At 42.4% G+C, this 26901-nt stretch overlaps 1 protein-coding gene across 2 annotated transcripts in view; it reads right to left on the bottom strand.

Moving 5' to 3' along the window:
* The window catches only part of dnah9 (dynein, axonemal, heavy chain 9), a 119383-nt gene that overhangs the window by 20853 nt on the left and 71629 nt on the right, over nucleotides 1–26901 (bottom strand). For both annotated transcript variants that reach the window (XM_019863599.1, XM_019863598.1), the window contains 14 exons: nucleotides 20011–20091; nucleotides 18894–19073; nucleotides 17145–17375; nucleotides 16215–16409; nucleotides 14943–15062; nucleotides 13232–13420; nucleotides 12033–12268; nucleotides 10758–10880; nucleotides 9814–10018; nucleotides 5680–5844; nucleotides 4811–4951; nucleotides 3118–3288; nucleotides 2876–2998; nucleotides 573–766 (listed from right to left, as the gene is read on the bottom strand). In XM_019863599.1, coding sequence (XP_019719158.1) covers nucleotides 573–766; nucleotides 2876–2998; nucleotides 3118–3288; nucleotides 4811–4951; nucleotides 5680–5844; nucleotides 9814–10018; nucleotides 10758–10880; nucleotides 12033–12268; nucleotides 13232–13420; nucleotides 14943–15062; nucleotides 16215–16409; nucleotides 17145–17375; nucleotides 18894–19073; nucleotides 20011–20091 — 2354 coding nt within the window. The remainder of the gene's footprint in view (nucleotides 1–572; nucleotides 767–2875; nucleotides 2999–3117; nucleotides 3289–4810; nucleotides 4952–5679; nucleotides 5845–9813; nucleotides 10019–10757; nucleotides 10881–12032; nucleotides 12269–13231; nucleotides 13421–14942; nucleotides 15063–16214; nucleotides 16410–17144; nucleotides 17376–18893; nucleotides 19074–20010; nucleotides 20092–26901) is intronic.

Raw genomic sequence — 26901 nt, 5'->3', positions numbered from 1 at the left:
TTGAGTGTGACAAACTCACGTACATTGCCCAAAACTTGGTTACTGTAGACCACAGGTGTCAAACTCAAGGCCCGGGGGCCAGACCTGGCCCGCCACATCATTTTATGCGGCCCGCAAAAGCAAATGTCAACTTCCATGATGCTTGGTAAAATCTCTACCAAAATTAAAAATTCTCATAAATCATAAATAAGAGACATATTGTAAGCATTTCCTTGCAACCAAACCCCTCATTACAGTAACTATTTTATTTGATTTCAGTCATAACGGCCCTCCAAGGGAAACGGTAACTAAAATGTGGCCCGTGACAAAAATGAGTTTGACACCCCTGCTGGAGACTGTACAATTAATGCATTTGATCGCTTTGCGAGGTTCATCGATTAAGATGTGCTGCTGAAGCTATTATTGTGCATCAGGCAAATGGGTTGGCAGTCATAGGTGAGAAGGCCTGGCAAAGTTAAAACCTTGAGGCAACGTTCAAGATGTTAAATGTTTAGCATTTTAACAAATAACACGGGTCAGTCAAAGCATCGCAGATCAGAGAGCAAAGGCCAAGCGATCATTGCACTTCTCACCTCACGGCGTATGTCATCCGGTCAGGCCTCAGGGCCCTCATTATGCACAGTCTCTGGAGAGAGGTTTTATTCTTCCACTCTTGTGGGAATTTCTCTTTTTCCGGACACTCAGACTCCACAAACTTCTTCCAGCGTTTGGCCGAGCCTTCGATGTCTCGGTCGAGGTTCCTGAACTCATCCATTAAGCACAGCGACTGTTATTTGATGGAAGGAATGGAGAGGAAAAACAAATGTTAAACATGTTTCAACACTTCATGCTTCACAGTGCAGTCTGGACTGGACTGACATATTATATGAACACTCAACCTTTTGGTCTTCTCTTCGTGTCCGCGGAAAGCGTAACTTTCAGGCATCTTATTGGCAATTTTTCCGAGTCATGTCATAATCAAGGAGTCACAAACCAGACTTGTTCGCACGTGTAAGGATTGGTGAGCCGAACTATTGAATATTTTTAGCATTTCCAGGCCGCCCGGTGGTCCAGTGGTAAGCGCGTCGACCTCATAGTGCAGAGGTTCAGGGTTCGATTCTGGCTCTGGCCTCCCTGTGCGGAGTTTGCATGTTCCCCCCGGGCCTGTGTGGGTTTTTTCCGGGTACTCCAGTTTCCTCCCACATTCCGAAAGCATGCATGGCAGGCTGATTGACCACTCAAAATTGTCCCTAGGTGTGAGCGTGGGCACGGATGGTTGTTCGTCTCTGTGTTTCCTGTGATTGGCTGGCAACCGGTTCAGGGTGTCCTCCGCCTAACGCCCAAAGACGGCTGGGATCGGCTCCAGCACCCCCCGCGACCCTTGTGAGGATAAGCGGATCGGAAAATGGATGGATGGATGGATGAATTAACATTTCCAATGGTTAGCTTCAACCGCTTTGTAACAAATCCAGAAGGGGGAAAAAAAAAAGACAAAAAGAACCATTGTTAAATAAACTCCACACCCCTGGATAATTGCTCGGGATTATCTTTGGGCCTAAAATGCATTTAATCGCAAAGGGAGAAAAAAAATGCTCAAATTGAGTCCAATTATCAGCATGGGTATGTTTATTGTTGCGTACTAAGGTCATACACCACTCTGGACTTTCAATAGAGTAAAATAAGAGGTAAAGGTTGGAAAGGAAATGGAATAAGATGGATGCGCAACAGGAAAGGGGACTGAAAACTCATCCTTGAAGGTTCTCAAGGGATTCATTGCCCGCTAATATCATCAGGAGCACTAAACAATCAAAGTATCAAGTTCAAGAGAGAATTCCATCACTTAGTCCTCGGGCATTAGTGCAGTTCAGGAAAAGCTGTCTCCAAACCCCGTAAGTGGACTTTAGCTTAAGATACTATCCGTGGAGTCGAGATTGAAAAATTCATTAGTGTAAAAGGCTAAAGATGCGTGCTGCCATTTCATTAAGTTTGCTGCTAAACAAATGTGACAAGACGGAAAACCTCTGCTCTTTAGGGCTGAATTAGCAAACGCCTGTTCTTTACAGAGGCTTTTTTGGGGGAGGTTCGGGTTTTGTTCATGTGTCAATCAATATGCAATGATAATTCAGAGTGACACGGGGCCGCAAAGATGAGCCCAGGTGAAACACGGGCTGTCAGAGCAGCGGTTAAGATGATATGAAGAAAAAACAATTACGTCTCCCGTATACTTCCAGAAATGATAGGAACCTCAGCTGCAAAACGGAGAGTGACTGTGCCAGATTGTTCAATAGAAAGCCCACTCGCAATGAAGTTGGTATGTTATGTAAATAGAAAAAGAAAACAATGTTTTGTTTTTTTTACAAATCTTTATCAATCTACAATATACACACGTACATGTATAAAATGTAACCAACTCAACTTTAGTCTTTCGCAACACAAAAATAGTTACTATGATAATCCATCCATCCATCCGCTTTATCCTCACAAGAGTCACGGTTGTGCTGGAGCATATCCCAGTCGTCTTCGGGCAGTAGGCGGGGGACACCCTGAACCGGTTGCTCGCCAATCGCATGGCACACACACACACGAACAACCAATTGCACTCACAATCACACCTGGGGACAATTTCGAGTGTTCAATCAGCCTGCCATGCATGTTTTTGGAATGTGGGAGGAAACCGGAGTACCCGGAGAAAACCCACGCAAGCAGAACATGCAAACTCCACAAAAGGGAGGCCGGAGCTGGAATTGAACCCGATACCTCTGCACTGTGAGGTCAACGCGCTAACCACTGGATCATCGGGCCACCCTACTATGATATGATTAATATCAATTAATTCTACATGGGCCACACAAATGAATGAGCAACTAAGTACTGTATCCTTTCTATATTTTGATACCTTGATTCCTCCCCAGGAATGACTGGAAAGAAACTCCACCGGTGATGTTTCGGCGGGTTGGACAGGGTATCGCAGAAGGAAATCCAGCTCAGCAGGGTTTATTTCTTTGTTCATTATAAGAATCTGCAGATATGACAAAGAAAATTTGAAATCTTGCGCAGTGTTTTGAAGCACACGCTGCTGGTTGATTCGGGTATTCGGAGCATTCAAGCAAGTCAAGATGAATCCAGCCTTTTGCTTACCTGGAAGGCAAGCTGGGCAATGTACGTGAGTTTGTCACACTCAAACAGGCCTCTGGTGGTGTACTGGAAGACTGAAGAAGTGATGTTGTCAATTAAGTTGGACACCCGCTGCTTCAGATCATCGCCGGGTTCAGCCTTCACAACTGCCTTCTGAAAGACCGCGTTGAAAGCCTGCAGAGGCACAGGGGCAGGCATAATCAACATTTTCCTGAGACAATGCTGACGGATCAAGTTACTTTTTTTTTTTCCCCAAAAAACTTTTATTCAGTGTAACTAATACATTTAAAACCAATCAAACAGAATGAGTCATGGATCATAGAAATTAATCAAGATGTTTGACATGAACCAAACTCCAACCAATTAGCCATTAGTTGGAGTGAAATAAATATAAAGTACCTACGGACGTTTGATCAAGACAGTCGAGTCCATTCATGAGGACAATGCAAGAACTGTATCAAAATCAGGAAGATTCCTGAACATCCAGAAAAAGGTACACGCTGGCTTGACATTGTCTGAGAGGTATTCATTTCATTCGTTTACGATTGTGTTCGGAGTTCATTCATTTATTCATCTGTTTTCCGATCCGCTTTCTCCTCACGAGAGTTCCGGGGGTGCTGGAGCCCATGCCAGCCGTCTTCGGGCATTAGGCGGGGGACACCCTGAACCGGTTGCCAGCCAATCGCAGGGTACACAGAGACGAACAACCATCCGCGCTCACACTCACACCTAGGGACAATTTTGGGTGTTCAATCAGCCTGCCATGCATGTTTTCAGAATGTGGGAGGAAACGGGAATACCCGGAGAAAACCCACGCAGGCCCGGGGAGAACATGCAAATTCCACACAGGAAGGCCGGGATCGAACCCACGACCTCTGGACTGTGAGGTCGACTGGGCCACCAGGCTGCCAGAAGTCAAGTCTTATCTTCGCACATACCATGACCAGGATTGGAACCAGGATTGTTGCGGCCACAACACAGGGGACTAACTACTATGTGATCACGGCGTGTGTTCAGAGTTGACAAACTAAATTTATGCCGCGCTGTGCTGCATCAAAATCTCGTTTTGCTTGCAGAAGAATATATTTTTAACGTGGCCTTTGTGGATTGGTATGTGTATCCAATGACAGTGGCCTGATTTCATTTCACGTGAGTGAAATGAAACAAGTATGGAGCCTTTGAGATTTTTTTTTTTCTCTCAAACATAAACTTCAATTGCCGAGACTTCGGAATTGTAATTCCGTACTTGGCAGTCATTTCTATCAATTTAGCAACGATAGACTTTGACCTAACCTGGTGTGATAAACTCACATCATAAAGTCTTTTCCTCTCATACAAGTTGTCATTACAGACTCAAAAGTGTGTTTTTATTTGATTAAGTTTGAAAACTAGACCGGAGCAGGGACGCAGCAACTGTACTGGTGAGAGTTGAGGGTGATTGCAAACCATATCTCAGACCGCCTCTTCTTCGAGCTTGCCGGCTGACAATATGAAAGACGTTAAGCTCTACATAACCACATTAGGGAGCCACAAACACAATAAAACAGGGCAAAGAGCATAAAACACGATGAGCAAATGGAAGGAGGGAGGGGGGGCAGAGAGGTGGGGGCAGGAGCAGAGGAGTGAATGTGAAGAAGGATCTCACAGAAGGGCCCTTGAGGTGTGTGGGAACATGGCCGGTCAATAGATGGGCTACCTTGAGAGAGAACTGGTACATGGGGTGGATTTTATTGAGGTCGTTCATTATGAAGTATAATAACGAAGCCCGCGCTGCTGCCGCTCTGTAGTGCTCCCGAGCCTCATTGATTTTGCCTTCTGTCACCTTCGATTCTTTTACCTACAATAAAACAAAAATCACACCCCATCAAAAAAAAAAAAAAAGCGTTAATCAACACATTTTTGCGCACATTCCAGTTTCAGAGCAGGGGTGTCAAACTCATTTTTGTCGCGGGGCCACTTTGAAGTTACGTCTTCCCTCAGAGGGCCGAATTCATGTTTAATCATCACCTAGTTTTGTTATTTGTACACAACAAATTGATGGATTACTAGTTTGGAAATCAGTCAATTATATGTTTGTTGCTTGTTCACTTATTGTTCAAGTGAGTGTAAAAAGGGTCAGAAAATTTATCGCAAAATCTCAATGTTATTTATTCCACCTGACAATTTGACATTTCGGTACACATTTAAGAAATGATCACAGAAGTTGACACACATGATCTGCTTTCGCGGGCCACATAAAATGACGTGGCGGGCCAGATCTGGCCCCCGGGCCTTGGGTTTGACACATGTGTTTTAGAGGATAACAAGATGAATTTATGCAAACCTGAAAAACCAAGAAAAACATTTCGGGGAAGCTTTTCTAATTTCACATTTTCGGCCAAAAACGATCTCACAAAAAGTGACGAGTCCAACATTTGTTTTTTTTTTTGTTTGTTTGTTTTTTAACCACGTAGAAATGTCTGTGAATTTATGCTTGGGAATCAAAATCGAGTTATGTCATCATAAAATTGCCATGCCCAGCAAAAAACAATAAATAAATAAATAAAAAATTGAAAGCAACTTCACTTTTTCCACAATGTCGGCGGCGGTGCGTTTGGTCGTCTCCAGGTTTTCTACGAGCGCGGTGTCACCCAGGAAGTTCCCTGAAGCTGAGGACAAGCGAGAGAGCAGGTTATCCTCCAGTGTCTTCAGAGTGATCTTGAAACCATTCTGCTGTTTGGTCAGGTCAGACTAAAAAAAAACAGAAACATCAAACGTGTTTTATCAACTGTATTATTGTCGAATCATGCTGCATGTTGTCAGGCTCTTTTTTTTTTTTTTTTTTTTAAATGTCCAATATTATCGGATGCGGTTGCAGATGCTTGAGGTTCACGTCAATATATGACATTCATACCGAAGGGCGTGTCAAAGGCAGAGCTAATCAATTTCCTATTAATCGCTATCCAGATGCAAGATGGGAACGGCCGGGGCCAGATTAGCCAGTTTCCCTTTGGATGCTGATATCAAACGTCTGCAACCTAAACCTCGATGTGTCAATTCCAGCAAGAAAGTAAGTCAGGGGGCTTAGGTTGACCACATACGCAATACAGTCTGCTTCTTTTAAATTAGCCACAGAGTCATGATGGATTCAATTAATATGCGCATTAAAAAAAATAGTTTGGCCAGTAATGTTTTTAATCCACAACATATTCACTGTGGAATAAAGCTCTATCCCAAACTTGTTTTATGTCTTCCTGCAGGCGAAAACAATTTCACAAGAGAGCGACAACAACTTTTCCAAGAACAAAATTAATAGCGAAAGATAACATTTTTTTTTTTTTTTTTTGCTTCATCCTTCTTCATCCTCCATCGCGGGGCTTTTGCTGTTATTGGTCCACTTGTGTGACGATTTCCGAATGTTAAGTTTGCATGGTGACCCACTTTCACCTCGCTCCCGAGTCATTAATGAGGTGCTTCTACTGCTCTACCGTGGCGTATACTAATGACAAAGACATTCATTACCTATCTTCAATCACAGCAGGTGAGCTGCGAGGTTTGCAGATCGTGCTGCTTAATTGCTCTCTTTATGACGGCATTTCCTACCGTGGTGGTTAAAGTTATTTTTGCGCCGTCGTTATTCACTAATTTCGCTTCTGCTTCTTGTGAGCATTTGGATTTATTACTCGCTCCATCGTACCCCCGCCCTAAAAAAAAAAAAAAGTTCACCTTTGACAGAAGTGCATGTGATGCGTGGCCTTTTTAAGGATGGACTTGAATATGCTGGACAAAAATCAGTTTGGAACGGAGGAGATTTGACTGGAGGATATTTGGCCTGTGTGAGTCACCGGTGACCTTCTATTGCCCACACTCGTGTGCGCCTCAGGGGAAAATGCGACCCACTCTCAAAATATTCCCCAAAAAGATCCAATTACAAGGCTGCGTATAGCGATTAGCTGTCCACTGGCACTTGTAATTACCCCCTGCTAGGCAAAAAAAAAATAAAAAATAAACAATTAACCAGTCAGCAGAACACCCTCATTAGGACTTAAATATTTTGGAGGCAATCTATCATTTTTTCGGCAAATGAACGCCACAGAGCAATCCTGTGAAAGGTAATTTGGGATGTGGAGCATAGCGACTCTCATTAACAAACACGATCTTGGGTAAAAAAAAAATCTTCAGGAGCGGGACAACACATAAGAAAGGAAGAGAAGTAGTAATTGTGGCATACGGTTTTAGATGAGCCCCCCCCCGGGACCCCTGCGAAAAGCCAACTTGACATTATAAGCTCCTTAGCCCATCTTTGGCGAGGTTAAATGAGAGCTCTTGTGGCTCAGTGGCAACACAAACCTCATTAAAGGTATAATGGCGCAAAGTCATTCAAATGGCTACAAACAGGTACAGCCAATTTGTACTTCGCTGTCAGATTTGTAACATTTTTTCGTCGTATGCACACAATGGCATTTCATTCTGTTTTCAGAAAAGGTTACCCCCCGCTGCCACCCTTCTCAACTTTCAATGTTAATTAAAATGATGAGTGAGTTCTATATCTTGTTTTTTTTTTGCCTTGCCTTCTCAGATAAATGCTAATTCAACAAACTTCATTAAATAACATCTCGCTTCTTCACTGTATTTTTTTGCTTAGCATGTCAAGTGTTGAGCACCCTGTCACATCTGCACACGCATTTTTAAATTGATTAAAAATGCTGACTTATCCGCGGGTGAAAAGCATCGAGGTCGGAATATAGCAAACATATGGAGGTTCAATAAAAACAAGCATGACTCAAGAAAACCAAAACTGTGTTTTCCTTTGCATGAATGATCCCCGATAATGTCTTGACCCCGCGAAAAATGCCGTCATGTGCAAGTGACGACAATCGTCAACAAGTGGTCAAAAGTAAAGAAAGAGCACACACACGTAGACACAAACTACTTGTCCTCCCAGGTGTTATTCAGAAGCTGGGAAAGAGATATTTGTTGTTTATTTGCACTTAGATTTTGTTTGGGTCTCAGATTAAAAAAATTAAATAAAATAAAATAAATTATCGTGTAAACGGTCCCCACGTCTGTCCGACCCATTACTTGAGTTCCACATTGACTTTTGATCCCTCCAACATTCCAGCCGCAAACGTTTTAAGCAAAGACAAGCGTTGCCGCACTTGTCAGAGGAACCGCGGAAGTGCTTCAGCGATTTGTCTAATTGCCGTGGTGCTGGAGCTCCACCAGCCAATCCCTTTCAAACACGCTGACATGAAAAGAGCAGATTTGTTGATGAGACAGGCGTGGGGCATCATTAGGTGCTGGAGCTTTGATCAAGTGAATTCTCACTTAATCACTTGCGTTTACATTCAATCCGTGGAATATGCTGGAGACATCGTGACTGTGCGCTGCTCATTAATCCTCAAAAGTACACCAGCGGTGACAGCTTAAAGGTGCAGCTGGTTATCAACTGAGTGGAACCATAGTGTTATCCTCATGGCTGGAAAAAAGGGTGCCTAATAAGGGCCGTCACTTACATCTACGGGAACATACACCTCCGATGATTCATTTTGAAGAAGTACACACAAAAATGTATGACTATAAAAGAAGTCAAGTAAAAGATGTGACACGACAACTGCGAGCGCTACAATGTGTCCTCTTTTTTTGGTGTTAGCCCCGTTAGCCGCACTGGATTGTGACGAAAACAAGATGCGCTTTAATTGCAGACTTTCATTTTTAATTTGAGGGGATTTGCAGTATATCGGGGAACTGCTGTAGGAATATATAACAGTCGGTCTTATATGCGTCCCTGTTTTTAATGACGGGAGGTGGGGCGAATGGGCGCATGCTAGCATTGGATAGCCTCAGGTTAAACAAAGTATCCATGAGAGAAAAAAATAAATAAAACCCTCAGTCATAAACTGATTTCCAACCAACTGTAATTCCAACGTCCGTATTATGGATCAAAGATCTTGTGTCGGATATAGCAAGACTCGGTTAGCGATGGCTGACGATGCTAACGCTAGCGTTATCATCCAAAAGCAGCAGCATCCGAGTGAGCGATAGAATTGTATTGTCAATAAGTCTGAGATTCTCATCCCTACTTTTGACAGCAGAAAAAATACGCTCATATAAATAACCAAACACCATATTTTGATGTCTTCACACACTTCTAAAATACCCAAAAGTTATGCAGCACTAACTTAATGAGCTATGCTCACATATGGCCCATTATTAAAAAATCGACCAGCATCAAGTAAAAGGAGCAGCAATCTCCCTAAGCGAGGGTCCCAGTAATTATCAACGACTTTGTGAGCTGCTAATGAAAGGCACCATCTGAACATTCAAAGCGACTGGACCTGTAGCCTTTTGTGGTGCTTTCTATGATATGCTGTTTCTTTGTTGATGAATTGGTTAAAAGATGGGTAATAATAAGCATGAGAGCTGCGTCTTTTTTTTTTTTTTTCCTGGTTTATGGAGGACCCCGGGAGCCCCTTGTCAAATGTTTCTTTTCATCACCACAAAGCCCACAGTATTGAGTTCCGAAAGGAGTTAAAGTATGCTCCTTTTGGGACGTTTTTAGTTGTGTGATAGCTCCTGGTGACCGTGACAGGTTCCAATTACAAGTCACCACACTCTTACGTGACGGTGATATATTCGCGCTCTGTCGTGAACTCCACTTTGCAGTGAGATGGTTTGATCAAGCAATGCTTTTTTCTGCGCCCTCTGTGGCATCCGCACCTTCAGCTCCTCCAGGTCAGGTCTCTCCATGCTAACCACGGCTGCCAACAGTTGGTCCTCCAACCCATCCCTTGTCACCGTGAAATTTATCAAAGTGCACTGGGCTTGCAGCTCCGGTTGGTAATGAGGACTGGCCAGTTTGGTGTGTAGAATGAGGCGGAAGCACGGGTTGTACTCGCATTCCTTGTCGCCAATCTTTATATACCTGTTAAAAAAAAAATTAAAAAGAGGTCTGGTGAATGAAAGCTTCTGAAAGCCTGATATGATATGTGACTTATCTCATATCAACCCCTTTTAAGATGGTCAAGTCCTTGACATTTAAACAATAGGGCATGAACATTCTGTGTTTTACGGCCCAATAGATGGGCGAAAAAAAAGAATAACCCCCAGCTAAGCAGTAAAATAAAAAATGCATGTACTTTTTTTTTTTTTTCCTTTAACTATGATGCCCTTTTCGATTTAGGATGTTACCACTCCTTTTATAATCTCAGTGTCAAATCCATAAACGACCAGGTTGGGATGTAAAATTCAAATATCTCCATTTGGGATCTTTTAAGTTCGTTTACCTGTCGAGCGAGTGGAAGCACTAGCGGTTAAAACCAAACTGCGGCAGTGTTTTTTACTTTCTCGAACACCTCAGTTCATACTACAGCTGTTTAGTATGCAATATAAAATGGTTTCCAGCAATTGTGCCTCATATTTTCCATTTGTTTGAGCAGTCACACAAACCCCCTGAGCTTTCCTTGGACCGCAGTGAGCAACATCAGACATGCCCACGGCAGCCAAACCAGTATTCACACCCCGAATAAGTTCCAGGTGGGAATTCCGACCATTTGATGAGCCTATTCGCAGGTACTGTGTTAAATGTTTCATGCCAAATATCTGAAGTCTAAGAATTTAAGTCTAATAAATAGTGTTTGATGCGTATTTCAATTTTTTCTTACCTGCCCTTCTTAATGGTTTCTCTTCCTAGTAGAGGTCCAAGAACAGGATCCAAATATTCTTCCAAATTTTCGATCAGAACCACATCGCCCTGTGCCAGAGCTCTCTCTATGACATCCAGGTACCTTTTTTAAAATGAATGAATCGTAAAACTGTTAAGAAACTGACACTTCCTCACTACAGTAGAGCAGTCATTCCCAACTAGTGTGGCGCGGCACATTAGTGTGCCGTGAGATATCATCAGGTGTGCCGCGTAATTTGGACCAAAACTATTTTATGAAAAAAAATTGCAAATTTATCCTGGCAACCTATAGCAACAGAGCAGAAGAGAATGCCCATCCACTAGATGACAGCAGGTACAAAGTTAATGTATTTTCCGTACTATAAGGCGCACCTAAAAGCATTCAGGTTTCCCAAAACCCGACAGTCCACTGCGCCTTATGTATGGTGTCAGCGCATTTTTATATTCCCCTCTGTGTTGTTTCCCTGTTCGTGTGTTCCAATGCCATCTGGTGGTGATTATTAGCAGGAACACTTGTCTTCGTAACTTTTGTCTTTCATTTCTTGTTTTGTCATTGCCATTTGCATTAATATGTTTCGTTTCCGTGTTTGTGACCAATTCAAATGGCTTTGTTGCAGCTGCATCGGTTTGAAGGCTCAGTAAAAATAAAGCTGTATTGTATTGTATTCCCTTTAGCATAGCTCCATCTAGTGGATGCACAGTGCAACCACATCCACTTCTCTATGCGCATTATAATGTAGTATAACCTGTATATGAAAACAGTTTTAAAATAGGCCATTCATTGAAGGTGCACATTATAATCCGAAGTGCCTTATAGTGCAAAAAATACGGTAACCCATGCATACATTTTTTATGAATCATTTTGCTAAGTGGTGTGTTGTGACATATTTCCTGATGGAAAATCTGTACCTTGCTTCAATAAAGCTTGGGAAACACTGGAGTCGACAAAAACTTACCCTCTCTGTCATAGCTCCATCTAGTGGATGCACAGTGCAACCGCATCCACTATTGTAGCTTCTCTATGGGCATTATAATGTAGTATAACCTGTATATGAAAACAGTTTTAACATAGGCCATTCATTGAAGGTGCTAATTATCATCCGAAGTGCCTTATAGTGCAAAAAATACGGTAACCCATGCATACATTTTTTATGAATCATTTTGCTAAGTGGTGTGTTGTGACATATTTCCCGATGGAAAATATGTACCTTGTTTCAATAAAGCTTGGGAAACACTGGAGTAGACAACAACTTACCCTCTCTGCCCAATGCGGGTGACGTGCAGACGTTCACCGTATTTGGTCTTAATCCACTTGATGCCCTGCAGCTGAGGGTCCACCATGAGGGGCCAGCGCTGACAGGAAGTAAGAATGGTGGCATTCTCAGTCGACATCCTGTCTGCTGGTAGTCCCTCATTCTGCCATGTGGCAATGTCAGCATCATCCGTGAGCATGGTTAATGGGTCCAATCCAGGTGTTACTGGTATGGGATCCTTGGAAAATATTACCAGATATATAGAGCATTACTGGAAAAGGTGAATGTACTGCAGTAAGAAAAAAAACAACTTCAATATGTTCAAATATTTGAGACTTATCGATAGCTTCATGCTCATTATATTTATATGTTATTGTTGTTGTTATAGTGATGTGTGGCTGTGTGTCTGCCAAATGGCGTCAGAAGTGGGATTGTTAGCTGTGAGGCTAACTATGGCTTGGCGATCCCCGAGCAATAGAGCTGGAGGTGAATAGGGTACTCCACGAGCATGATTGAAATTGTCCACTTGAGTGGGTGATGCGCCCACTCCTGAAAGGAGAGGGTAGTGTGACATGCGTCAACATCACCGTTGTGTATGTGACCTGGCTATCAAGTGAAATAGCCTGGCTATTTTTGTGTCATAGTCAGTAAACACGTTTTTAAGCCCAATTCAAATCCAGTTTCAGGGAACCGCCAGTCAAAATGTCGTGGCAAATGATATGTGTGCATTGTAGCTATCTACAACACAGGTGCCAAACTCAAGGCCCGGGGGCCTAATCTAGCCCGCCACAGCCTTTTATGTGGCCCGCGAAAGCATGTCAAAGCATGTCAACATGGATGATGCTTCCTAAAATCCGTACCAAAATTTAAAATGATCATATGTAATAAATGAGAGCTGTTGTCAGTATTTTCTTGTTATCAAACCCCTCATTTACAGTCACTTAAATAGTTGAAGAAACTATTATTCTTGACTTCTTGATCTGGTTTCACAGTCATAATGGCCCTCCAAGGGAAATGACAACTACAATGTGGCCGGCAACAAAAAATGATTTTGATACGGTCTGACAGTCAGAATGACACTTGGGTTAGTTGAGTCATTTCAAAACGTATTTTTTTGTTTGTTTGTTTGTTTTTTTGTAAAAATGTGATGGAAGTTCATGGATATTGACAGTAAGCAATCAAACAAATAAAAGCTACCCACCGTCAGCTGACTAAGGTAAGGCTTCCAGGTTTCAGCCATGAGCTGTAACCTGTAGTGTTTGGTGAAGTAACCCAGGTAGGAGACGAAGGCGGTGATCAGGAGGACATCTCCGCAAAGCGTCTTTTCCTGTTTTTTGAAACTTTCAATAGCGTCCGCCCAGCGTACGTTCTCTGACGCCAGACCTCCCACCTTCAAAACAAGACGCACCGTCACGATATTCCCAAAGGGTTTCCCATCATTTCTGACATAAATTAATCTGCGGTCTCGAACGACGTAAGAAAATATCCTCGCAAACACTTCAGGTCCACTTTTAATGGGCTGTTATATCCTTTACTGCCTCTCTGCTCATGTAACAACACCTTTACTCTTTACTGCGGCAGCGATGCCGTTCTCCTCCAGGGATCAACAATATTCAACTTAATATCCGAGCTTTTCCAAACTTAAGTGACACCGCCCTTGGGCGCCGCAGTAACTTCTCTAAGCATACATCACAAAAACACTGCACACTTCAGCATGCTGGCAACATTTGCATTGATATTTGCGACTGACTGAAAGACAAGAAGGAAAAAAAAAATCTCTCTATTATTGCAGCTGTCAGGCATTCTGCTACCAAATAATAATTTAGATTAACGGCGTCAACAGTCCGCTTGTTTGTTTTGTTCCGGTCAGCAGAATTACACATTATGCATATGTGAGTGAGAGAGCTACTAAACCTATGGATTTGCATTTGAGAAGGAGACAGCATAAACGGACCAACTATCTGCATAAGGATTAATACAGTGTCAGAATGGCATCATATAAAAAATAAAAAAATAAATAAAAAAAGTGTGATTGCATGTAACTACTGTGACTCCTGTTGTGTATTTAGGCTTCACAACTGTGTGCCTTGTGTCATGTCCCCATGTGCTCTAACCCCACATGGCTAAACCCTGATTTGGAACAACCCAGTTACTAAACCTATGGATTTGCATTTGAGAAGGAGACAGCACAAACGTACCGACTATCTGCATAAGGATTAATACAGTGTTGGAATGGCATCATATTTAAAAAAAAAAAAAAAGTGTGATCGCATGTAACTACTGTGATTCTTGTTGTGTATTTAGGCTCCACAAATGTCTGCCTTGTGTCATGTCCCCATGTGCTCTAACCCCACATGGCTAAACCCTGATTTGGAACAACCCAGTGTCGTTCCAAATCACACCATATTGAAACTGCGCAACACCTGCTGACAAATTTGAAAAAAGAAGCAACACCATAAACAAAGCCTAATCCTCAAGAAGACTCTCATTCTGAATGTCATTTTGTTTGCTTTCAAAACTTAGCTAGCTAGTTGTATTCTTTTGTTATGATGTTATTATGACTTCAAGATGGCTCCGCCAGAGTGGCTGCCTTGACAGCAGCTCCTCTACTTTTTGTTCTTCTAATTTCTTCCTTTCATAACTTTGCTGCTGTAAAATGGGAATTTCTCCATTGTGAGACGAATAAAGGTTTTCTTATTCTTATTTTTATTATGTGCAGCAATAAATGTTGAACTTCAATCGGGACTGATCCCCAACTAGCAAACTATTCCGCTGAGTGCAAATGGGGACCGCGCTACGTTCGGCTGTCACTTTGCCCGCATCCGCGCTGACTGACTGACTGAGTCCATTTGCATCCCTGATTGTGCAGAGCTGTGTCGGACGAATGCATCGAGCAAAACGGAGATGCTCACCAGGCGGTTTGCCAGGGAAATAGTGTGCGCGGTCGATTCTGCTTCCTGTTGGCACTTCAGTTTGTCTGCGGTGGCTTTCTCAAACTTTGCTGTGAGCTTGGCCAGGTTCTCATTAAGGTGCTGGGATACCATCAAACACGCACGCACACGCACACACAAAGACAACTCTTGTCAATTGTTCCGAGCACAACATGAGGCATACAGAGACAAATAGCTCACCGTCGTCTGTGAGTGACACAAAGTATGGAGCGAGCGAAAAGTCGGGGCGGCAATGGATTTATTTTGTCACGTGGAAGCAATTAGCGCAAGGACAAACAGGATTATTCGGCGTAGGCACACTGGTTCAGGAGATTAGTTTGAGGATTGCGTATTCCCCCTGTTCCTCATTTTTTAACCCAAATGATCTGACGGGGTGTGTGTGTGTGTGTGGCGGGGGTTGGGGGGAGAAATGACAAACAGAAGTCACGCTGGATCTTATTAACAATCGTCAGTGGAAACTCTGCAGGATTTGACGCGAGCGAGCAGACACCGCTGCAGCATCCCGGGGCCGCCCAGAGCTTTACGCTCTGCTGGGGCTCTCCGGCGCTCTGAGGTGGTGAATGTCAAGCGCCGCTGAGAAACAATTATTTACAGCTGCTATTATCAATAGGGGCTTTAGGCTGATGGGTTGAGTTTTGATTAATGAACAGTAAAAAGCCTAAATAGCACTCGCACCGGCTTTGTATCGACGAACTGCTGGGGAGTATAGAATTACTGGCTGAGCTCGTGTGTCAACAACTGTCACTCAAACGGTGATAAAATAATTCATCTCCTGAATTGTTCCTTCAGTTTATTGCCTCGGGTTGTTTTGGTTTCATTTCGGTGGAATCCAATTTGATATAACTACAGGGTTCAGCCACGTTCACGTATCAAGAATATTTATGCATACGTATCACAAGGATGTTTTTTTCATCCCATACTCTGTTAAAATGTCCACCTGAGAGCAGAACAGAACCCGAGAACAGAAACTTGATCAAAATTCAGGGTTCGCTATTCACAAATTCACCGATTTGCATCTTGTTTTGCTGAACCAAGAAAAACTCACCTATTTGCATATTTTGTGCTATTTGCATGAAATAACACACCGTGCCACCAAGCACTGTCTAAAAGCAACATAAATAGTGTCAAGGAACTATGTTGAAGTGAAATATCACCCGTGAATAGTGGGGGTTTACTTTAATATATCCTTTGGCTGGGAAGTATCGATCCAGTGTCCGATGCCTGGTGTCTTACATTGATCTTAGTTTTGATGGTGGCGAGCTTCCCTTGCGCAGCAGCCAGCTCCGCGTTGGCTTTCCTCAAGGCCTGGCGCTTGGGTTCTACCTCGCAGTAGACTTTGTAGAACTTGACTATGTTCAGAACCCAGGAGCAAAGGCCTGCCGCCGCGTTCGACTTTGAGGCAACCAGTTCCGGCTGGAACGCCGGATCCTGAATGGATTAAAGACGTACACGCTTGATTAAACTCTTTCAACAAATTTAATCTCGATGACAAGTCAAATACTGAATGATACAGTTTTGGTTTGATAATAGTGACTGAATTTGCAACTAAACAGCCCCCCTCCCCCCCAAAAAAAAGGCTAAACAATCCATATTGGACACGAGTATTTCATTATTTATTAATGCGCTCCGTTCCAAAGTCTATTAAATTGCCAATATCCAGTTAACTTCAAGGAAATTGAAGCGATAGATACAATGTTGAAGAAGAAACTAGTTCATTTCAATGCTTATATATCACTAACACGTGATAGATGATCGGAAAATGGATGGCTGCATGGATGTTCTGTATTGTCCGAGCATTTTCGCATCAGAAATATTTTCTCGGAAAAATGCACATAACTCAGAAGAGTCATGTTCAAATCCATATCAGTGCTAACAGCGCCTTACCAAAATTACAGAGCACAAAGCAAAGTGACATTATCATCTGTATAGTTTCAACCAGTGTCATAAAACTACTTACAAGATGCTATTTATAACGAGCAAGCTAGCTGCATATTCCCCCCCCCCCCAAAAAAATACAAATATATCAATTGATTATGGTAGCTTCATTTGACTGAATGCTGGTGAAGTATGATGATTTGTTTATACACCAACTGCTACTTCACTCCAACTGTAAATACAAATTCAGTATTAGCTATGCTCAAAGGAGAAAAAAAAAACACTCACCTGCAAGTAAGGCTGAATAGCTTTCAGACAAGCCTCCGGGATGTTTTCCTTGTTGAAGTTTATGAGGGAATCAAGGAACGTATCCACTTTTGCCATCATCACTTTTGCGGCCTTCCAACTACGATCCTTCGGGACTTTGCCGCCAGGCGACATTAAGACCATGACAGCCGCTGTGACATTGGTAACTGCTGCCACTGGAGAGCCAAATGACTTTAACTCTGTCAGGTTGTTCTAAAGTAGGAGGGGTAAAAAAAATACAGGGAATCGTCGCATAATTAAAGAGTCATGAATGGTTTGAATGGTGTGGGGTTTTTTTTTGGGTGGGGGGTGGAATGTGAAAAAAGTAAAAGGTTGAGAAAAGAAGGGATTAACCTGCAATGACTTTGAGGAGACAACAGAGAATTCAAATTAGGACATTTTACAGAGCTTTGGAGAGCAGTGATTGAACTGTCTGTTCTGGTTGTTTCACCACAAAGACCCTTTTATATGTAAAGGGAGTTTTATAAATTCCCACAGGCGGCACATAAACCTATATGGGTTTCATGGGCTGAACTAAAATGCCAGTGGAGCATAGAGACTACATTATTTTAGTCGGGGATAAAATTCAATAGTCTTTCATCTCCACCGATCGGCCTGTGCAGAGAGGGGGCGGAGCTATGTGGTGTCTTATGGCGACAGCCCCCACAGCGACAGGTTCAGGATGTTATTTTGTCGTGAAGATAATCAGTTCCGCCTGACCGCTGCTTCCGCACGGTTGCGTTACGCCGGCGTACTTAGCATCCCGAAATACATTCAGATCCACCAGCGATCTCAGAATGTGTGGATATTGTTGAGTCGTGTGCGTGTCGTGTTCAAACTTCCTTTCATGAACAGGGGAAACTTTTCTTTCACATCTTAGCATACAGTTGTACACTCCTGAGGAAACGTTTGTTTGGCATACCATCCGCAGTCAAGGTTCCATGAAATAAAATGCACAACAATCCAGAAACTTGCTCAACACATTCACGCTCACAAGCAGGAACATCGACCTCATCGCGTCATTATCGATTCAATCTTGATATGGAGTTGATACCAACCGCTTGAATACACATCCAGTATCGTTGATATTGACACAGATACTTTTCAATAAATACGGTGGATGCATAATTTATTTGCTGAATCTCAATTCATTTTGATGACATTTAAATATTTTTGTGACGCTTCCTTTTTTTATTATTAAATAGATTAAACCACATATATTGACATAATGTTGACATTGGGAGAGGGAAAATACATTTTTACAACACAACAAATACAAAGTATACTCTCATGTCTGGATTTTTATTTATTTATTGTTAAAGTCGGTCCTTATTCAATCGAAATTTGGACACTGTGCGGAATCAGGCCGGCAGAAGTCTTGCGGCTTGTTAGCTGATATTGTCCCATACTAGGGTGGGCATTTATGGCGTACCAGGAACACGTCGGTAGGAGCTCGTCCCTTTCAGTCATATTTTTCTGCTTGGGACCGTCCACAAAGTTTGAAATTTTTGTCGGCATGCGGTGTGGAAAACTGGGCCGTGCGGATGCGTTAAGCATAAACCAAGCTAACCTTGCCACCCCTTAGTCAATCGTTGTCTCATACTAGTCACACCACTGAAATCTGTCTGGATCCTACCTGTGTAGACTCAACTAAAAGCGAACACGAAAAACAAAACAAAACAAAATCATGCACATGTGTGAGAAGTGCACCATTAAAGGAGTGTGACGTACTTTATTAAGAGTGTTGAGTGCTTCCTGCGCAGCGATGAGAGCTGGTTCAGCCATGGCCAAGTCCTCTTCACAGTCTTTTTGTTTGCCACGGACCACAACAGCCATGGCCGCCACCTTTTTCTCTTCATCGTCAGCCACTGCTTTCTCCTTGGACACCTTCTCAGTTTCGACTCCAACTACCTGAGGGCCAACACATTGTATTATAGCAGAGTGAGAGGGGGCTCGTTTTTTTTTTTTTTGGGTGGAGGGGTTTGGGCACAGTTTTTCATGTGTTCTGTTTGTGGGGTTTCAGATTTCAAACATTATCTGTAAGCAGAGTGAGAGGGGGTTTGTTTTTTTTTTTTTTTTGGGTGGAGGGGTTTGGGCACAGTTTTTCATGTGTTCTGTTTGTGGGGTTTCAGATTTCAAACATTATCTGTAAAATAATCCGCACATAGTGAAACTATAACATGACAAAAACAAAGTACGGTATAACACAAAGCTGACCGTTAAAAAAAAAGTATTTTTATGTGTATTCATTAAAAAAAATTTGCAAAGATGCTAATTAGAATACAGTTCACAAAACAAATACATTTCGTGTAGTTTTTAAGTCTTTCGAACAACTGAACACAAAACTTTTTTAAAACACTACTTTTTTATTGTTGACGATATTTGCCGGACAGTGGCATCCGGTTAGGAAGTGCGCAGGTTATGAATGGTCATTATTTGAGTCCTGAGACAGGCACTGTGATGTCATTTTCAGTCGACATTGACAAAATGGCCGCCCTCTGAGATCGATAACAATGAGTGGATTTTGCCACTTCATTTATATTCCACAAATTCAAAATTAATCAGAAAACTGTGTTTGGACGAGTGGGGCTGCATAGAACATATTGTGAAGAACATTTTTGAGAACTAATTGTAAAAAAGTTGCAAATAATTGGTGGGCGCAATGTGCTGTCCATCTCTTTGCCCACAGGCAAGCAAAATGCCATTTTACCCTCTTGGTATTGGGGTGAGTGCAAAATATCTCAGGACAAATATAACCAGCTATATAGCACAAAAGCTTCTGAAAATGGGGGAAATATCAACATTTATCTGTGAGGTTGAGTCGGTGTGCAAACACAAATGTTCTTGCCTGGATCAGCTTGTCGGCATCCTCGTTCTTCTGCTTGAGCTCGACTTCTTGGGCTGCTAGCTTGGCCTTGAGGTCATCAACCTGTCAAGATGATGAAACGTGGAAAGGAGAAGGTCAGCGTGTGGAGATCAGATGATTTTCAAAAAGTGTCGAGCTTTGGATGAGTAAGTAGCCGGCAATCTCAAAATCTTACAATGGGTACTGAATAGCTTGCAATAAACACCAGTTGTACTGCTCTTCATAAAATATTAGGGAAAGCAAAAGTTAACAGCGAAATTATAATTAACATTTGTCTCTCTTCGCCTCGATGAAATGTAGCAAAATCACATTGTATCACCTGCGCCGCGGGTTAGACCTGCTTTTTGCGAGTCTAAAATCAAGTCTACTTGTAATAAAATTTGCCATAGCCCTAAAATGACGAATTTTAAAGGACATTTTTGACACCTGGCATCAAAACACATCATCGCCCATTGGTCACATGCAACAGAAATTTTGCACACGTGAATTTTATTTATTTATTTATTTTTAAATATAAATTACACAACTGTGGTACAAACACGTCATGGGGCGGAAAAAAAGTTTTGGGGATGGTCTTACTGTTCCAATACTTTTTGAGGTGATTGTACATTCAGGTAATTACAGCACAACTCCGATCAACACTGGACTGAGTGCAACACTGACATGTAAACAGGAATCCAGAACATTCAGGGAAAGATTTCCCAGTTCAAAATGGGAATGAGCATCCCGGGTCTCATGTCCCAAAATAAATTGAACCTTTACCATTTGACAATTTATGACACTGTAATGTCACAAATAAATGTAAATACATGCATACACCCCAAGAGTTAGATGTTATCAGGAAACTGAATCCGTATTATTTGACAGACTGGTCATGTTTTTTTTTTTTTTGTTTTCTTTGGACCATCACGGACCCAAAATTCTATCGTCTGGTCTTGAGCGAGCTCGAGGACAGAAACCGAAATATCTGGCCAAATCTTTCAACGCAACAAAGAATATTTGGCATTTTCGTAAAACTGGACAAATGAGGCTTACAAAGGGGGCTTCACCCTGAGCGGATAACATTTTGTGCCCTGCAGGATTTGGCTTGACACCATGCATGTGACCTTTAAGCTTACACCAGGACAAATCTTATTCTGTCCAAGGAGATAAAGGAAAAGGTAGGAATGAATGGCATGCAGATCGGGAATAAAATGGAAAGATTTGCGATAAGAGGCCGCTATCAGTACACGCACAGACACACACACACACACACACAAACACAATCACACACAGCCGTTCTCAGACCAAGGACAGCCGTAAAGAGAAATTAAGGGGATTACAAAGTCCTCATAACTTGCATCGCCATCTGACTCCGTCAAAATATTGCACCGGGGGAAATAAAAACAGACTGTTTTTCCATGCTTGTCTTTCAGCTAATTACTAAAAACAGGAAATCACGCCGCGGGCAAGACAGCCCCTTTTCAGATTGTGACAGTGGATGCAACGGATTCAGTCAAACATTAGAAGAGCACCGAGTGAGCCATCAACGTGATGAATAGGCGGTGGGGAAAGAGCAAAGGGAGGTGGGGATTGCGTGGGGAACCAAGGCCTGACTAATTGCCGCGTGCAACGCTGGTATTCGATATATGGAAGCAGGCTTCGTTTTTGTATACAGCGGTATTGGAGCCTCCCACCGGTTTGAACGAGCGGCTTCGAGAAGCTCTCATTTTTCTCCATTCCTTGCAGGTATCTCCTTGACAACTACGCTAAATGGTCACTTAGTAAGCAACACCTGCACTTTCTAATCAGATCAGATTCAGGATGTTATCGTGCCGAGGGATGATTATTAGGGCGCGACCGATTCATCGGTCGGCCAATTTTATCTGCCAATTTTAGCCCTTTTCAAAATGGATCGTAATTAGCACGGGGTGGGTGTGGGGGTGTTGCACATTAAACGCTGATGTACTCCTAATTTCTCATAACACAATCAACGCCGCTAAGTTTCAGAGTCACGTTGAATGACGTCCTTGGGCCGCGCAAACTCCGGCGACGTTTAAGCCCGCGGATGCTCGCCAGGGGAACAAATTTGGGGTTTCGTGAGGGGTCGTAAAAGGTTGCAAACAGTTTTTACTTGTGGCGAGGAAACTCGGCGAATGCTTTGTTTCGCTAACAGTGGCAAGCGTTTTGTATTTGTAAACGGCCGTAAGAAGTGTCCCCAAAGATTTTTTTGATTCGCCGATGTTCGTGACCACGTGACGATAACAGTCGCAAAATGTTGCTCATGACAGACGGGACACCCGCATTTTAGCCATCGTTCATCCGAAAAGTTGACAAATCCAAAAATCGCTCCTTTGCACGCATTCGCCGTCTTACGTTCAAGCTGCAGCAAGCTCCTGAGTACGTTATTTATTTTACAGAAAAATTATTTGCTCCTCGATTAGCTTGATCTTGTTCGGGTAAAATCTCCCAGACATGCATTCGTTCAGTTATTTTCGACCACTTCTGCTGTTCAGGGTTGCAGGACAGCTAGAGTGCAACCGAGCTGACTGTGTGCATGTGATGTCTTTTTCGTCAGCTGATTTTGGTAACTCCGTATTTATTTTTATCTATTTGCCTCTGCGGCGAATGAAACGGTAAGACACGAGCAACGTAGTAAAAAAAAAAAAAAAAGCAGTTTTGTTTCTTTGCATCTTGGAAAACGTAACTCCGTATTTATTTTTATCTATTTGCCTCTGCAGTGAATGAAACGGTAAGACAAAGTAGTCAAAAAAAAAAGCAGTTTTGTTTCTTTGCATCTTGGAAAACGTTTCACCCTACAGGCGACACGGTTGTCAAAACAATTCCCTAATCACAGAGTTGCACCTGAAAACGCTGGAATACGCATACCAGGAGAGAACTGTTCACACCAACGGTTTGTTTTGTTTCTTTGCATCTTGGAAAACGTTTCACCCGACAGGCGACACGGTTGTCAAAACAATTCCTAATCACAGAGTTGCGCCTGAAAACGCTGGAATACGCATGCCAGGAGAGAACTGTTCACACCGACGGTTTGTCTTCTCTTGTATCGATCTAACCCGAGTATATTTGGGTTGAGAAATGCAGTTTTGGGAGTCATGTGTCTCAGCTGAATCAATAATGAACGTTCGCTGGAGATGCATTGTCAAGCACAGCAGCACGCACACACACACACACACACACACACACACACACACACACACACACACACACACACACACACGGCCCCATCTTCCACCGCTGTTGTTTCCAACGTGACATTCTCACATTTCTTGTTTTGAAAGACAGCTGTTAGATGGCAACGGGGAACATAATTTTTTTTTTTTTTAATGTTCTTTTTGTGTTTGTTTACAAAAGCTCGCACCCCCAGGCTCCAATATATTGGTGCCAAAATTGACCTCTTTTGTTTTCCTGATGTTTATTAGAATGGATCCTGTGTTAATGCCCCAAAAACTACTTGTTTTTTTTTTTCCTAATGTGACAATCATTCAAAAAATGTGAAAATGAAATAAGTAACACACATTGCTAGTTTGAAGCTAGCTCCTTTTTTTTTTTTTTTTTACATAAATAAAAAGATTTGGGGAGGTTTTAACCATCAATCCAACCATTCATCCATTACCCGAACCACTTCTCCTCACGAGCGGTGTGGGTATGCTGGAGCCTATCCCAGCCGTCTTCAGGCAGTAGGCAGGGGACACCCTGAATCAGTTGTCAGCCAATCGCAAGGCACACAGAGACAAACAACCATCCGCGCTCACATTCACACCAAGGGACAATTTAGAGTGTTCAATCAGCCTGCAATGCATGTTTTTGGAATGTGGGAGGAAACCGGAATACCCGGAGAAAACCCACGTAGGCACGGGAAGAACATGCAAACGCCACACAGGAAGGCCATAGCCTGAATCGTATCCTGCACTTCTTCACTGTGAGGTCGACAAGCTAACTAGTTGACCACTGGGCCACCCAGGTTTTTACCAGTCAAACAAACACAAAACAAAACAAAACAAAAAAAAAACAAACAAAAACACTTATGCAATTACCTTGTGATTGGCTGATCAAAGGCATGGAAGCGCAATGTGAACAAGGTTGTATTTGCTGCAATGTCCTATTTTGCGCATTTGATCAATGACATCATTGACGCAACGCGCTAATGATGACATCACAGTCAACACATTTTAATCCACTCGATCAGACTCGTGGGAAAATCTACGAAATAACGTTTGTGATCGTGGCGATACAAGTTTTTACTGACCTTTCGATTTTACATTGAGGTGTTTTTTCCCTCATGTACCCACCCTCTTTTCATAGATTCACCTTTTGCCTCACCTTGGAATTTGCTTGCCTTGTAAAGGCCCGCTCTGTCATTATTCAACTTTCCTGGCTTTGGTCTACACATCTGGACTAATTCTTGTCAGTTGTATTGAGCAGCCGTCTCTCAGTCGTCCGTTTCTGCCTCAACCTAATCAGTCAATGAAGATGGATGCCCTCACACGCGCACGGAGGAGCCAGTTCAGGGTTCACGTGGCCTGGAAAAGTCTGTTGGGATTGGCTCCCACTCACAAACGTAATGAGGACACACGGTATAGAAGATAATTTTAAATGAAAATATATATATATATTTTAATGTGTTTGGCTGTAAACACAGGAAATAAGTCTGAAGAGAAATGTTTCTAAAAATAGTTTCCGTTACCATTTGCCCTGAAAACAGTCGCCAGGTAAACATACACATTTTTATTACTTCTCAAATTCAAATTCGGAACATTTGAAGATTTCAAAACGTTCTCGCAAGGTTCTTGCCAACGAAAACCTTTCCAGTTTACAAAGAACAATGGTTCTTCTCAATTTCCTGACTCCCAATGATGATTTCCATTCAAACCAAAATGTACAAGAGGAGCTAATTTGTCTTATTGTTGATCTTACCTGAACTTAAATTAACCCCTTCAGGGACAGCGGTTACTACAGCATACAGCATATCATGTTATCAGGTTACAAGGGTGCATGGAAGGGTTAATTACTCCAATTCCTAATATGACAGATGACACATGTAAAATATTTCTATTCCTCTTATTTATTAACTCGAGGACCACTACAGCAATTGAAACCTGGACAATTAGTACAACCAGCCTCGCTTGTAGAAGTAGCATTATTAGCGATGTCGAGAATGAGAGCATTCATCATAATAAAAAAAAAAAAAAATCTAAATTTACTGAGGCTAAGACACAACCTCCAAAACAAACGCAGAGGAACACAAATCTAACGTCCTCCGGGGAAACGGATGAATCACTCACTAACACAGCATGTGCTACAGTCTTTTAGTGTTGTTTTTAACCCCAGTGGCCCTTGTTTATCACGACCACAGCAGCCCCTGGTGAGCCGCGCAACCTCCTGCGCTGAATGTTAAATAAGAGCGCTTATGGTGGGATGGATGCATCAACAGGCACAGTGTGCATTAATGGTAGCTTGCGACTGCAAAGAGTCTGCTCTCTAATTAGAAGACTTCTCCATTAACAAGTACTTGTGTGCGTGTGCGTGTGTGTGTGTGTGTGTGTGTGTGTGTGTGTGTGTGTGTGTGTGTGTGTGTGTGTGTGCGCACGCGGTGCAAACTGGGAGGCACACTCTGCGTTTCATACAGTGACACCAATTTGTAGATACCGGATATTAGTTTGCATTGAGTGTGGATTTTTCTTTTTTTTTTGGGGGGGGGGGGCGTAGGGGGAGGACAGACTAGGGTGAACCATCTGATTTCAGGCACGTAATTCTCTCTCCTGCACGGGTGCTGCGATGACAAACATTTATAAAAAAGTGAAGATGCAATTTTTCTGCCCATTATTTTTAATCGGGATGATTAATATGCCTGTGTGGATGCACGTGTGACCCAGAGAGGCCAATCTGTTGGGATTGGCTCCCACTCACAAACGTAATGATGACACACGGTACAGAAGATGATTTTTAATGAAAAGATATATATATTTTATAGCTTTCTGCTGATGAAACAAGTTTTCTTTTTTTTTTTGTTTTGTTTTTTTTCGGCTCTAACCTTTTATTTCTTTACTTTACACCTTTTATTGCCAAGTTTCCTTTCTTTAGTATCCCATACAATTTAATACAACAACAAAACTGCACTTCTCGGGGGATCTGGGGAATGGGCCCTCGCCCCAACCCGGATTAAATTTTGCAAGATTTCATATTTAGAGCATCAATCTGATGTCTGTTGGGATTGGCTCCCACTCACAAACGTAATGAGGACACACGGTATAGAAGATAATTTTAAATGAAAATATATATATATATCCAAAAACATGCGTTGCAGGTTAATGGAACACTCCAAATTGTCCGTAGGTGTGAGTGTGAGCACGGATGGTTGTTTAATCTATCTGTGCCCTGCAATTGGCTGGCAACCGGTTCAGGGTGTCCCCTCCCTACTGCTCGAAGACAGCTGAGATAAGCTCCAGCATGCCCCGCGACCCTTGTGAGGATAAAGCGGATCAGAAAATGGATGGATGGATGATAATAATAATAATCATCATCATCATCATCTTCATCATAATAATGTCCCTAGCACACCCCGCGACCCTTGTGAGGATAAGCGGATTGGAAAATGGATGGATGATAATAATCATTATCATCATCATCATCTTCATGTCCACGTAAAATATTTCTATTCCTCTTATTTATTAACTCGAGGACCACTACAGCAATTGAAACCTGGACAATTAGTACAACCAGCCTCGCTTGTAGAAGTAGCATTATTAGCGATGTCGAGAATGAGAGCATTCATCATAAAAAAAATAAATAAATAAATAAATAAAAAAAAATCGAAATTTACTGAGTCTAAGACACAACCTCCAAAACAAACGCAGAGGAACACAAATCTAA

This window comes from Hippocampus comes, unplaced genomic scaffold, assembly GCF_001891065.2.
Source record: "Hippocampus comes isolate QL1 unplaced genomic scaffold, H_comes_QL1_v1.1 scaffold91, whole genome shotgun sequence".
In the NCBI taxonomy this organism is placed as follows: Eukaryota; Metazoa; Chordata; class Actinopteri; order Syngnathiformes; family Syngnathidae; genus Hippocampus; species Hippocampus comes.
Note: the sequence above shows the minus strand (reverse complement) of the source record. Positions and strands in the feature narration are given on the sequence as shown.